Source organism: Arvicanthis niloticus, chromosome 3, assembly GCF_011762505.2.
Source record: "Arvicanthis niloticus isolate mArvNil1 chromosome 3, mArvNil1.pat.X, whole genome shotgun sequence".
Classification (NCBI taxonomy): domain Eukaryota; kingdom Metazoa; phylum Chordata; class Mammalia; order Rodentia; family Muridae; genus Arvicanthis; species Arvicanthis niloticus.
In genome coordinates this window covers 68625386-68638267 of record NC_047660.1, presented here as the reverse complement: position 1 = coordinate 68638267, position 12882 = coordinate 68625386, and the positions used below count along the sequence as shown (strand labels likewise).

The 12882-nt window shown below is 33.9% G+C and overlaps 1 protein-coding gene across 1 annotated transcript in view; it reads right to left on the bottom strand.

Moving 5' to 3' along the window:
• The window catches only part of Exoc5 (exocyst complex component 5), a 48478-nt gene that overhangs the window by 15047 nt on the left and 20549 nt on the right, over window positions 1-12882 (bottom strand). Inside the window, exons 6-12 of the mRNA XM_034499036.2 lie at window positions 11556-11584; window positions 10242-10351; window positions 9602-9646; window positions 9359-9499; window positions 8662-8744; window positions 7539-7748; window positions 5646-5793 (exon numbers count right to left, since the gene is read on the bottom strand). Of these exons, the coding sequence (XP_034354927.1) occupies window positions 5646-5793; window positions 7539-7748; window positions 8662-8744; window positions 9359-9499; window positions 9602-9646; window positions 10242-10351; window positions 11556-11584 (766 nt within the window). The remainder of the gene's footprint in view (window positions 1-5645; window positions 5794-7538; window positions 7749-8661; window positions 8745-9358; window positions 9500-9601; window positions 9647-10241; window positions 10352-11555; window positions 11585-12882) is intronic.

The window sequence follows — 12882 nt, the reverse complement described above, 5'->3', positions numbered from 1 at the left end:
CTGTGCGTACAAGGTGGAAATGACAGTTTGAATAGGTCAGATCTGCAGAGGTCAGAGGCTAGAAACAGACCACAGAACTGGGCAGACCACAAGTATAAGCCTTTGTCTTATCCCTGTGCTATACTCATTTTGATAGACTATGAACTCTGAGTAAGACCAAGTATTATGATTTCTGTGACAGCAAAGACAGACAACTTCATTTGGAGAAAGAAGATAGTGATGAATGCAAGTTATTACTTTGGAGGTATGGACCAGGCTTCCCAGAGCAAGGCTATGGAGTGCTAGGAAAGAACCCTGCAGTGCTGAACAGACCAATAACTGTAGAAACAGTTTTTGGATAAGTAATGGGCCCACCCTGGCTCAGGAGAAAGATGCAAAAACTGCATGACCTACCTTTCTAAGGAGCTCCTAATATCTAGGTCTTTCCTGATATCCTGCCACTGTCAGCTTTAAAGGATGATTATGGATTTGTAACAGACTTGGGCTTGAGGCACTCTCTACTGTTGAAATGATGACAGCTGGGGACCAGAGTTGGTAAAAATCTATTTAGGGTGCCATCTAGTGCTAAAACAGAGACAGTGACGACGGTCTTAGTGAAAATAATACACAGATTATTCTGGAAGAATGAATAGACATAGACACAAGCAAATTACTACAATGGTAATAAACACCTAACCTTTCAACATGGAGGCATTATTGTAGGTCAATAATGCATCCAGAGTTTTCAGAGACCCAATAAAGAACAAAAGTAAGGCACCAGAACCACCCAAAGTATGTGATCTTTCAAGACAGAAAACTCAAAGTAGATGTTTTAAAGAAATTCTAGAAACCTCAAGAAAATATATGCAAATAATTCTGCAATTTGCCAAAGAAAGTTGCAATGATTAAAAAAACAAAACAAAAAGAAATCCTGAAGTTAAAACAATAGTAAGTAGAATGAAAAAGTAATATAAATATAAACATAGACCTATTAATAGACATGTCAAAATAATAAAGCATAAAGAAAGAAGCTGAATAATCAGCCACCACCTTCACTCCCCCAAACAGACAGATAGGAAAAAGAAAAAAAGGAGTCAGACCATCTAAAGCATACAGAACTATGGGAAAGCATTAAAAGAGCTAATATCTGGGCTACGGGGATTCAAGGATAGGAAAGTAAGAAGAGTAGAGAGTTTATACTATAAAAAGTCATAACTAAATTTCAAAGGTTTAAGAAAAGAAGATTCTAAGAGCAACAAGAAAAAAAAAAAAAGAAACAAAATAGCAGGTAACGGGACTGAGAGTACACATCTGCCTTTTGAGGAGACATCTGGCCTTTTCTGTTCCTTTGCAGTAGTGTGTACCTGAGTCCTTTTTGTTTTTTAAACTCTACTCAGTCATTCAATTGTAGAGTGGCAGAAACTTGATACCCACCCACTGACGGGGAAAAAAAAAAAAAAAAATAAAAAAAAAGAAAAAAAACACAAAAGCAACCTGACAACCAAAACCTGCCAACCAGGAATACTATACTCAGCAAAACTAGCTTTTAGAAATGAAGAGGTAAGATATTTTCAGACAAATGCTAAGAATATTTATCACTACCACATTTCTCTCAAAAACAAAACAAAACAAAACAAAAAAACAATCACCAAACATGTTTAAACGGAGTCCTCCAAACTAGAACAATGTGATAACAAGATGAAAAACACCTAAAGGTACTAAACTCCCTGAGAAGAGTTGACACTACAAATAAATTCCAGAAAGCTTTAATACTATAAACATAGTACATAAAACATGTATAACACTTTCATAAAATCTAAAATACAAGAGTAATAACCACACTAAAAGTGAAGTAAGACATTAAACAATTGAAAATGTAGAGAGAAATGTAATGCAGTAGAAAGGTTTTTGTTTTGGTTTTTATTTTGCTCCTATCTTTATAATCAATAGTTAAATTGCTATCGGTTTAAAACAGGCTGTTACAATTGAAAAGCGCTAAGTAACATCATAAATATAAAACATAAACCTATTAATAGACATGTCAAAATAATAAAGCATCAATACATACTAGTATATAAAAATCATTTAATCACAAAGAAAAACTGTAAAAGGGAGAAATTATAAAAAAGCAAACAAAACAAAAACAACAAACAAGCAAAAAACTGGCAGTGTAAAATCTTATCAATCAATGATTATAGTAAATGTAAATGGACTAAATTCTCTGAGTGGAAATTGACTCAACTATGTACTACTTATATAAACAAAAAAATCTAACACATTTTATGTCTAAAGGCAATTGTATAGTATAGAAAGAAAGGGAAAGGATATTACAGAGATGAAATCCAAATGAAAAGCAGGAATCATTTAAATAGGATAAAAGCTAAAAAGTGACAAGGATAAGTCATTATATAATGATAGAACTAATTCAACAAAAGGAATTAATAACTGAAAATACCTAATATTAGAACAATCAGATAGGCAAATATTAACAAGTTTAAAGGGAAAGATATGTTCCAATACAATAAAGTCCCTTAGAGGGGCTTTAATATTTCACTTTTAACAACGGATGGGTTAACCACCAAAAGATAGATTAGCCAATAAAGATTTATCATAATCAAACTGTACAGTAAACCAAATTAACTTAACCAGGCAGTTACAAAACATGCCAATCAAAAGCGATTGCATATATATTCTCAACAGCACATGTAACATTTTTCATTATAGATGATAGGACACAAAACAAATTTGAATAAATTCTTAAAAGTTGAGTATTTTCCTAAATAAAATAAATTAGCTAAAAAAAACTTTGGAAATTCTACAAATACATGGAAATTAAACAACTAAATCAATAAAGAAAATTTTTCTTGGGCTGGAGATACGGCTCAGAGGTTAACAGCACTAGCTGTTCTTCCAAAGGTCCTGAGTTCAATTCCCAGCAACCACATGGTGGCTCACAGCCATTTATAATGAGATCTGGTGCCCTCTTCTGGCTTGTGGGCATACATGCAGGCAGAACACTGTATACATAATAAATAAATTTAAAAAAAAAAAAAGAAAATTTTTCTTGATATATATAATAATGGAAATAATCAGTATCTTGTGGATGAAGCAGTACTGGCAAGAAGTTTACAGTGACAAATAACTATGTTTTAAAAAGCAGACTTATGTCTCAACAAATACAGCTACAATACAATTACTGCACCTTAGGCTCAGGGATGGTTATGGAAGAGGGCAAGAGATTATAAGAGCCAGAGGAACATGGACTTTTAGAAATGTACCATTTCACATTTAGTTATTACTACTTTTGATTTTTAGATTTCAAGTTTGCTATGAGAGTATGTCTCCTAGAAATGTCAGAAGCTATACTCATAAAATCCATTAACAACACATGAGCTGAACAAGGACAACTATATATCTATCTATCTATCTATCTATCTATATATATATATATATATATATATGCTAACATGGGATTGGGGGAGAACTGGAGGCTTCAGCCCTATACAAAAGACTACAGGCAACTAAGAAATGCTGAGGACAACAGGAGAAACAGCTTTCCCCAGGGAATGACATGTCAATTTGATTATGAAAATATACATACAAGTAACATTATATAGACTGAGAAGGTAGTATTCATTAATTTAAGAATATAATAATAATTAATAAGAGGCTATAAATTTAAAAGAGTAAAGAAGGGTAAGGAAAGGGGATGGGGAACAATGTAATTACACTTTAATCTCAAAATAAATAGAAGAACAATTAAAACAAATAGACTAAGAGCTAGGTATGGTCATAAACAGTGTTAATCCCAACACGCAGGAGGCAGAGGGTCTGAATTCCAGGCCAGCTTGGTCAACATAGTGACATAGTGAATTCCAGGCCAACCAGGGCTACAGAATAAGACTCTTCAGAAAAAGGAAAAACAAAAATTTCTATATAAGTAATCAAAGATGAAAAAGTATACATTATAATGGAAACTATAAAAATGCAAAGAATTACAGATTATCATGAATAAAGGTATGTCAACAACTTTGATAGTCTAGAAGAAATGGGTAAATTCTAGGACACATATTATCATAAAGGAGCAGAAAACCTAAACTGATCAGGAATGAGTAATATACTGGATAATAGTAATAGAACAGTGGTGTGACTGTTAGGAAGTAACCAATTGGGTTCTAATGGGATCGAAGCTTGTTCTACATGAGTTCAGGCCTAGTACTGTGAACTTGGTCAAAGGCCTATGGCCAAGGTAACAGACCCTACCTACCCCTTCTAGGTGGCTAAATAAACACATTATTAAACTACCCCTAAAGAGTTACACTATATACATGAATTAGTGTTGCCCCAGGCTTGGCTACAAGAAGTTTCTTTTTGATCTAACAAAAATGTTAATACAAATTAGAGAAGACTAATGGTGTAGGACCATTCAGATGGTGTGGGACATTATGCAGGTACCTACTATTTCTAATCATAGACACAAATAAACTCAGATCAAAGCCTTAAATGTAACCACTAATATTATGAAAATACAAAAAAGACACTAAAAATACTTCATAACATTGGAATGGACAAAAGTTTCTTGAATGAGACTCCCAAAACAAAGGAAACAAAAGTAAAAACAGACAAGATTACATTCAACTATAAAGCTTCTACACAGTATAGGAAACAGCAAAGAATGAAAGAAAATTTACAGGATAAGGAGAAAATATGTGCAGTTATACAATCTAATTATCACAGGTTCATATGGAGAACATATAAGGGACTAACAGTAAAAACATGATCATTTTACTTCAGTTAGGGAGGCAAAAAGACAAAAGGTAACACGCTGGTGAGGATATGGAAAGAGAACATTTCTACACTGTTGGTGGGAATGTAAACAGCTGTTATGAAAAATGGTGTAGAGGCTCCTCAAAAAGTTAAAGGGGGACCCAACATTCCCGCTACTTGGTATACAAAACAGGGAAAGAAATCTGCTTGTTTAAAAAAGAGGGTCCTGCATTCCAATTTTATTGTAATAATATTCACAACAGCCAAAAGACAAAATCTACTTAAGTATCCATTAAATAGTGGATAAAGGAAATATGGTATATATACACACACAAAGGAACAGTTTTCAGCCATACAAAGCCATTAAAATCCTGTTGTTTGCACAATGGGAAGGAACTGGAAGACATGTTAAGTGAGATAAGCCAGTCTCAGAACAACAAATACTGCTTGCTCATATGCCGAATCTAAAGAAGGGAATCTCATGGTCAGTACAACACAGTCAGTAGCGGTTGAGGAGGGAGTGGGATGAGGTAGAGAGTGAACAAAGGCTGTGGAACAGTACTGTTAATTAGGATGACAACAGATTAACAATGTTCTATATACTTTCAAATACTACAAGTCCCTTTAAATGTTAGAATAGATTTTAAATGTTTTTACCGCAAAGAAATGATGACTGTTTGAGAATACAAGTGCTCAGCCTGCTCAGAATACTACTCGATGTACAATTTTATCAAAACTTCATATGGTATCTGTTAGTATATGCAATTTGTACAAACCGTATTAATTAAAAATTAATATTAAAAAATTAGTTGGTCCTAACCAGGAAGTACATTTTTCCATAAATGAGGTAAAACTTGAACTATACCACTACATCTTAAAAATTAATTTATTATTCTTACCCTATGACATCTTTCAAAGGCTTGTTTGGTTTCTTGTAAAAGATTAACTACCACTTCTTGAGAAAGGAAGGTTTCCCCATGAGTATCAATACTTGGCCCCAGTGGTAAGTTGGTACGTTGTCTAATCCTTTCTTTCAAATCTTGAATACTAGTACACCATAAAGACAAATGAAAAAAAGAGGTTACTATAATTAGATTTTAACTGCAAATACTTTCAATCTTAGCATATATCAACAAAAAAGAAAAAAACAAAACCCTAAATGAACCAATAACCAAGAAACTGACTGAAATTCTAATTACAAGTTTTAGTTTTTAAATGACTTTCATCAAAAAAGGGTAAATTTGAAGTGCTCATCTTTGGTTAGTATGTGCACAACTGTGTCTGAGTGCACGTGCCTGTTTGCTCCCTAAAGGCCAGATGACGATGTTAGAAAATCTTGCTTGTTCATTCTTCACCACAGTCCCCCAAGTCAGGGTCTCTTATTGCATCTAGAGCTAGCTAGCACGCTACAGATCCTTTTTCCTGCTCCTGCTCCCTCCTCCCAGTGCTCACATTACAGGCATGTATATAGCTACACCTGGCTTTTTATACAGGTGCTAAGGATTTGGACTCAAGTTCTTATGACTGAATAGCACTCTTACCCACTGAACTATGTCTCCAGCCTCTAAAGTTATGGTCTTTAAAGTCATTTTGCAGCTTCAGAATTTCAGCTCAAGAAGCTATTCTACATAAACAAATAACTACAAGACTACTAAAAGTAGTCTTGCATAAAAACTTAAAAATTTCAGTGTTTTTAAAAACACAACCATTTAAATACATTGCTTATGCTTTCACTCTATTAAACTAAATTTAGTAAGTATTCCCGAGCTTTTCTTAGTAACTAAGGATCACTTGGAACATTTATTATGTAGGTATCGCTTGGTTAAACTATTTTTGCCACTAGAACATATAGCTCAGGCTACTATGCACTCCTTGTTTTAGGCCTTATAATTATTATTTAGGTTTTAGCTTTTTGAAATAAAAAAAAAAATTTGATTTGGCATAAGAACAACTTGAGAACTTTTTAAAAATTTATTAGATATGTATATTTATTAGATATGTGCATGCATGTAGGTGCACAAGGATCAGGGGGCAGCTTTTAGGAGTCAATTCTTCTACCGTGGATTCTGGGAATGGAACCTGGATTATCAAGCCTCATACAGGAAGTAGTTGTACCAGCTAAGCCATGTCACCAGCTTAAGATTTTCAATGCCATTAAGATCTCACCTTTATTTATTATTCTATCCTTTAATCATAACAAGAAAGGCCTTGGTGTTCAAGTGTGGACTCTACTGTCCGCAAGGCATCCTAGACGCTAGTCTTCCTTCTCGGACCTACTGGGTTCCAATCGGGAGACAATCTGGATAACCAAATGTTACCAACTTTACAGCAAACTCTTTTCTTCTCATAAGCAAATTATCTGAGCCTTTAAAGCATAAATTTAATAGTTTTATGTATAAATGACAAAAAAAAAAAAAAAAAAAAAAAAAAAGAGCTCAATTCAGGGCTGCCTAAAATGTAAACTAGCTGCTCTTTTCTTTACAGTTTCAATACAAATGATGTAAATTTTAGTTAATAACTCAGAATAACTTATTCTGTGGAGAAACTGAAAGTACAGGATTCTTTATATTACAAAAATGTTACGTTATTTTTTGATTGAGAAGCATCTGATTTACATTTTAATCATGTTTTTTAGGTCATTCCCACATGTGATTCGAGAGAAGGTTTGATCAATAGCACATAAAACATGAAGAGCTGTTCATAGGAAATCTAATGAAGGCTAATATGTACTACATTTGCCCAAACTGAATGTTGTTAACATTTTCAACTATATTAAATTTTTAGAAACCTACCCTCCTGTGCCAATGGATCTCTTTTGGTGGTTTTTTGAATCATAATAGCGCTGTAGGATCATAGCACTTCTGCTTTTCAAATATCCAATCTCCACTTCAATATAGTTCTCCAGATAGGAAATGAAAATGGATTTGATAAGCTTAGACAAGAAAGTCTGTTTATCAGTACCTAAGTTAAACTCCATCAATTTGCTGGAAAGACCGGTGGTTCTTTTCATGGAAAAGAGAGAGAAAATGATGAATATGTATTTTGGATACAACAATAATGATAAAGATCATATATATTAAAAAAGGGACTTTAATGGTTTATATCAAACCGTTGTTTAAATTAAATCATCATTTCTTAAATGTTGGGAGACTACAAAGTTATATATGAAACAATAGAAAATTACCAATGACATTATAGTCATTAATTGGTATTAATTGGTATAGTCATTAATTGTCATTAAATGGTAGAGATGACCTAGGAAAAAAGACTGTGAAGCAGTGTAGAAATGGCAAGAGTGGAGAGCATCCTAATGTACGCTCTAAAGCCTTCATCTACAAGGTACCCAAACAGACGAATTCTTCTGTCTGTTCATCATTTCTGTCTTTGTCAGTAAGGATGGAACTCTAAAGTTTTTACTTCGCACTGTTAAAGACAGTGCTGATGCTGTTATTACGATGAACTTTCTCCCAAAACAAAGTGGCTGGAGATAAATATAACTGACCTAATTCTTAAAGTAAACACCACCAACAAAACTCTTACAAAAACTAGCCCACAAATTAGAAACAAAATTCTTAAGTCAGTTTAAGCAAGGTCAGTTCAGTAAGACTTCTGCTTGTGTGCAACTCCAATCTATTCAAGAACACTGCTATCTAACAAAGTACTCAAATACTTCCCATTTTCTATTTTAATTAAAAAAAGAGAGAGAAAAAAAATCTGAAATACATTGTTATTGTTTAGTAATTAAAAATATACCTTAAGAAGGCATGGTTGTCTGAGCTGTGCAAACCTAGCCTAGTAAGGAAGAGGCAGGCGAACCTCTCAGTGAATCTCAAGTCAGCCTGATCTACAGTGTGTTTCAGGCTAGTAGGTACAATGAGACTCTGTCTCCAAACAAGTAATGAGATAATAATATACCTTGTATACAGATCATAGAGACTTTTAAGATACTGCTCGGCATCCGATTTCCTACATTCTTCTAACTGATCCTTCACAAAACTCTAAAAGAGAAAAACATTTGGTTAAGCAAATATTAAATTGTATAATTTCTCAGGATCATTGTGTTAAACAAATAAAAGAAACGTCACAAATAGCACAATCTCTCTTGTCTGTGAAGCCTAGAGTTAAGTTTATAAGAGTATATTGTGTGTATGTCATAACACTAGCAAGAAGATAGAGGGGTAGAGATCTTAGGGGAGGTGAGAAATGGAGAAGGTGATAGAATATATGTGGCATGAAAGCCGAGGGCTTATATGAGGAGGAAGGGGCACAGGGTGGTGCACTGGCAGAACAAAGAAGTAGAATGGCACATACGATATGAAGTTGCCATAATGCCACCCATTTCTTGATATGCTAACGTAAAACTTAATTTTAAAACCATCTTGTAGAGGGGCTGCAGAGCTGGTTCAGTGGTGGGTCCTGGTGGCACCACATTAGGAGGCTCACAATCAGCTGAAGGGGAGGGAGTGCCTCTGCTGTCTGTGGGTGCCTGCACTCATCATGCATCAACACGCACACACAACAACTAAAATAATACAAATAAATTTACAAATCTTGTAGGAAAACACACATACATACCCTAAGAACTATTTAATTCATTAGTGTTTAAAGTTACCTGCAGTTTGATTTCAAACACATTCTGAATAAGCTTAGCCAGTACTGCTTCTGGATTACTAAAGATATCTCCAACTTGCTTGTTCACTCGCTGACAGAGTATTGCTGCATCTTCAAATATATCATTTCTCAAGTAAGCACCCTAAACACCAGAGTTATTTTATATTGTTAATGTTATTTTTAAATGGCTTCAAAATACAAATTAGTATAAAATAAAATGTAATAAAGTATACTATAAAATTACCTCCTGGCACTGCTTTATATAGACATCAATACAATGGGAATAACCCTATAAAGAAGAAACAATGTTATCATTGTCTGGTTCTATTATAATAACAATCTCAACAAAAGTGCTATATGTAATTAAACTATGCCTTGTATCCCAGTGAATGATCAACAATCATCAAACATAAATTAAATTAGTGCTAGAGAACAGTCCAGTAACTTAACATAGGTATCTTGTCCTGTTTTCCATGATTAAATTAATAGGAATTTTCAATGAGATTTTTCTTCCCAGTGCAGATTCCAGGAAGACAGCTCCATAATCCACATATTTGTCTTCCACACCTGAGATCTCGCAGATTTCTACTCACTGTGCATCTAGTCTTTGGTTCTTATCTTCCACCAGATATTTAGTCAGGTTTTCTTTTTACTTACAAGTATTTCTGACCAAGAACAATAATACATTAAAAAGCAAGAAGGCTGATGACATGATTTTCTTTCCCCAACTATTTTAAATTCCTTAATATAACATTAAGATCACCATAAAACCCTTAACTATTAAATAACATAGTTATACAATAATTAAGGGTAATTGAGGGACATAGAATAGGAAATCTTCAGAACCCTGAAGCTGATCTTGAGTTAAAAATCTTACCATTTACCTTAAAATGAAGCAGGACTGCTGCCACCTCCCTCATCCGGGAGACCTCCCCTCTCTTCTGGGCACTGGTAAACTCCTGAATCAACTGGCATTCCAAGTCGTGGTATTTACCTAAAAGGAAAAACATCCAACTGCACCAAGACAAGCTAAGTATACAACTTATACACAGCTATCTAAGTCTACAAAGATTACAAAAATTTATAGTGGTTATGGGGCAATCTTCTTTTGGAAGAATTCCAAAAACATGAGATTATAAACAATGACTCCAGCTCATACACAAAAACTTATAAACTGGTAAGAGCTGACAAACTCTTCAGATTATTATGGCCATTTATAATTATTACTTAAACCAAAAGGTGACTACATATTTAAATGAAAGAAAAAGGACATGTCAATTCTGATGGCAAAATATAGGAAAAAAATTCTTTAATCTAAAGCTCTGGAAAGTAATGAGATCTAGAAAAGCTTTTACTAGAGCTCAGGTACTTACTTCTATTATGAATAACAGTTGATTCACTATCAAATTTTATCCTATGATAGTATGTGGCCCTTGATTTAAAACCATATTCTCAAGGCTATTAAAGTTCTTATTTACTATTCGAACCTTGCATTAATTTACAGTGATTAAAAATATTCTTAGGGAATCCAAATACCTATACATGTCCTTATTCTAAGACTTGAAAACACAGGTGGTTGGCTTTCTGCAAAATGGCTTACTAAACAGTTAACACAGGTGAAGCCTAGTAAAATTATAGTGATTTTTTTTTTCTCAGAAGCATGGATATAGCTTAAAACACAACCCAAACACTGGCATCAATCCAGCAGCACTCAGGAGGCAGAGGCAGAGAGATCTCTGCGAGTTCCAGGCCAGCCTGGTCTACATAGTATGTTCCAGGATAGCCAGAGATATACAGTGAGACCCTGTTTCAAGAAAACAAACCGAAAAATACAAACTATAAACATGTAAGGAGTCAAATAACTAAATAAGAATTAAATGCTCCTGTCTCTGCAATTAAAAAAAAAATAAAACTTTTTTCAGAGATATATAACTGAACATTATCTCTGAAAATACATAGTTAAGCTAAATACAGAAACTCTAAAGCTACCTGTTTCTGATTTAAGATATAGAAAACTACATCAACACACATACAAGGTCCTGGAAGAATACAGCAGAAGTTGGGTGTTTTGAGGGAAAATGATACAAACTCTAGGATGGGAAGAATCAATGGTATCATCACCATCGGCTGCTATTTTTTTTTAATACCAGTTTTTTTTTCTTTTAAAAAAAAGTGCTAAATAAATATACTGCACTTACTTGCAATTTTGGATTTTACCTCTGAAAACCTGAAAAGCAGAAAATCAATGATGAGGTCATGACAAAGATAACATGATGTAAGACAATACAAAGTGGGGAGAAACTTGGGGCAGGGATGTATGGGGACTCTGTATTATCTTTCTAACTTTTCTTAAATACAAGACTATCAGAATAGTAAACTGTCATTATAAAAGAAAATATAAAGCTGTGGAAAAGAATACTGAAAGGAAACATGCTAGGTACTGGAATTTGGCAGGTCAAATGAAATTGCTATTTCTCATTTAGGAAATTTATGTGGAATAACCAACTCCTTTGTTAAAGGAAGAGTTCCACTTGAAGCACCAACAACTCAGCCAATCTCAATGCTTGATTTTGCCTTACTTGTTTTAAATTCAATTGGCTATTGTTAAAAATGATCATATATGATAATTCAGTAATCACAAATGATAAAAACCCGAAACAAATTATTCTAAAACTAGGAAAATGAAATAGACTATAAAAGAATTCAGTGATGAGCCTACGAGATAACCATCAATTTTTACAAACTGAAAATCATAATATACACTAAAACATTTGTAATATTATATTAAGCATCAAAGAAAAGTGAGTTTGAAAGATATTATATAATTCATCATATGAGGACAGGAGATTCTAAAAGCAGGTGAAGAAAAAAAATACACTTTTATAGTGCTATACAAAAACATTATAACCAGAGTCAAGGTAGATAACAGAAAGGCCAGAAAGGCTATATTGATCTATATGAATACATTAGATCTAATTAGGATACACACACACACACACACACACACACACACACAACTCTAAGGCTTGGCAGAGAGGCATGCCTAACATGTGAGAGTCTGGATTGATTCGCCAGCATTCAGATGTCTGTGTCTTGTCTCTTTTCTTGTCTCTGTCTCTCTGTCTGTCTCTCGCCCATACACACACACACACACACACACACACACACACACACACACACAGAATAAAGAAGATAAACACAGGCACAAACAATGGTAACAGTCTAGTGGAGAAAACCAAAATGTAAGGCAGACTAGAGAAAACAGCTGATTATTAACATCCCTAATCTTGACCTAGACACTTTATCTATTTAAGCAATGGTCCAACTCTTACTGCTCATCTGTTATGGTACAGGGTTGAGAGTAAAATAAATATGAGAGGTAGTTAACTGTATGCTAGGAAAGTACGGTCAAGTTTTAAGTATAACAATATATATTCACATTGTAGCTGTATCTGAAGACCTTTAAGTATCAACAGAAAACCATGCTCTCTGTTATGTGGAAAGCTAGATTTCTTTCAGACTACC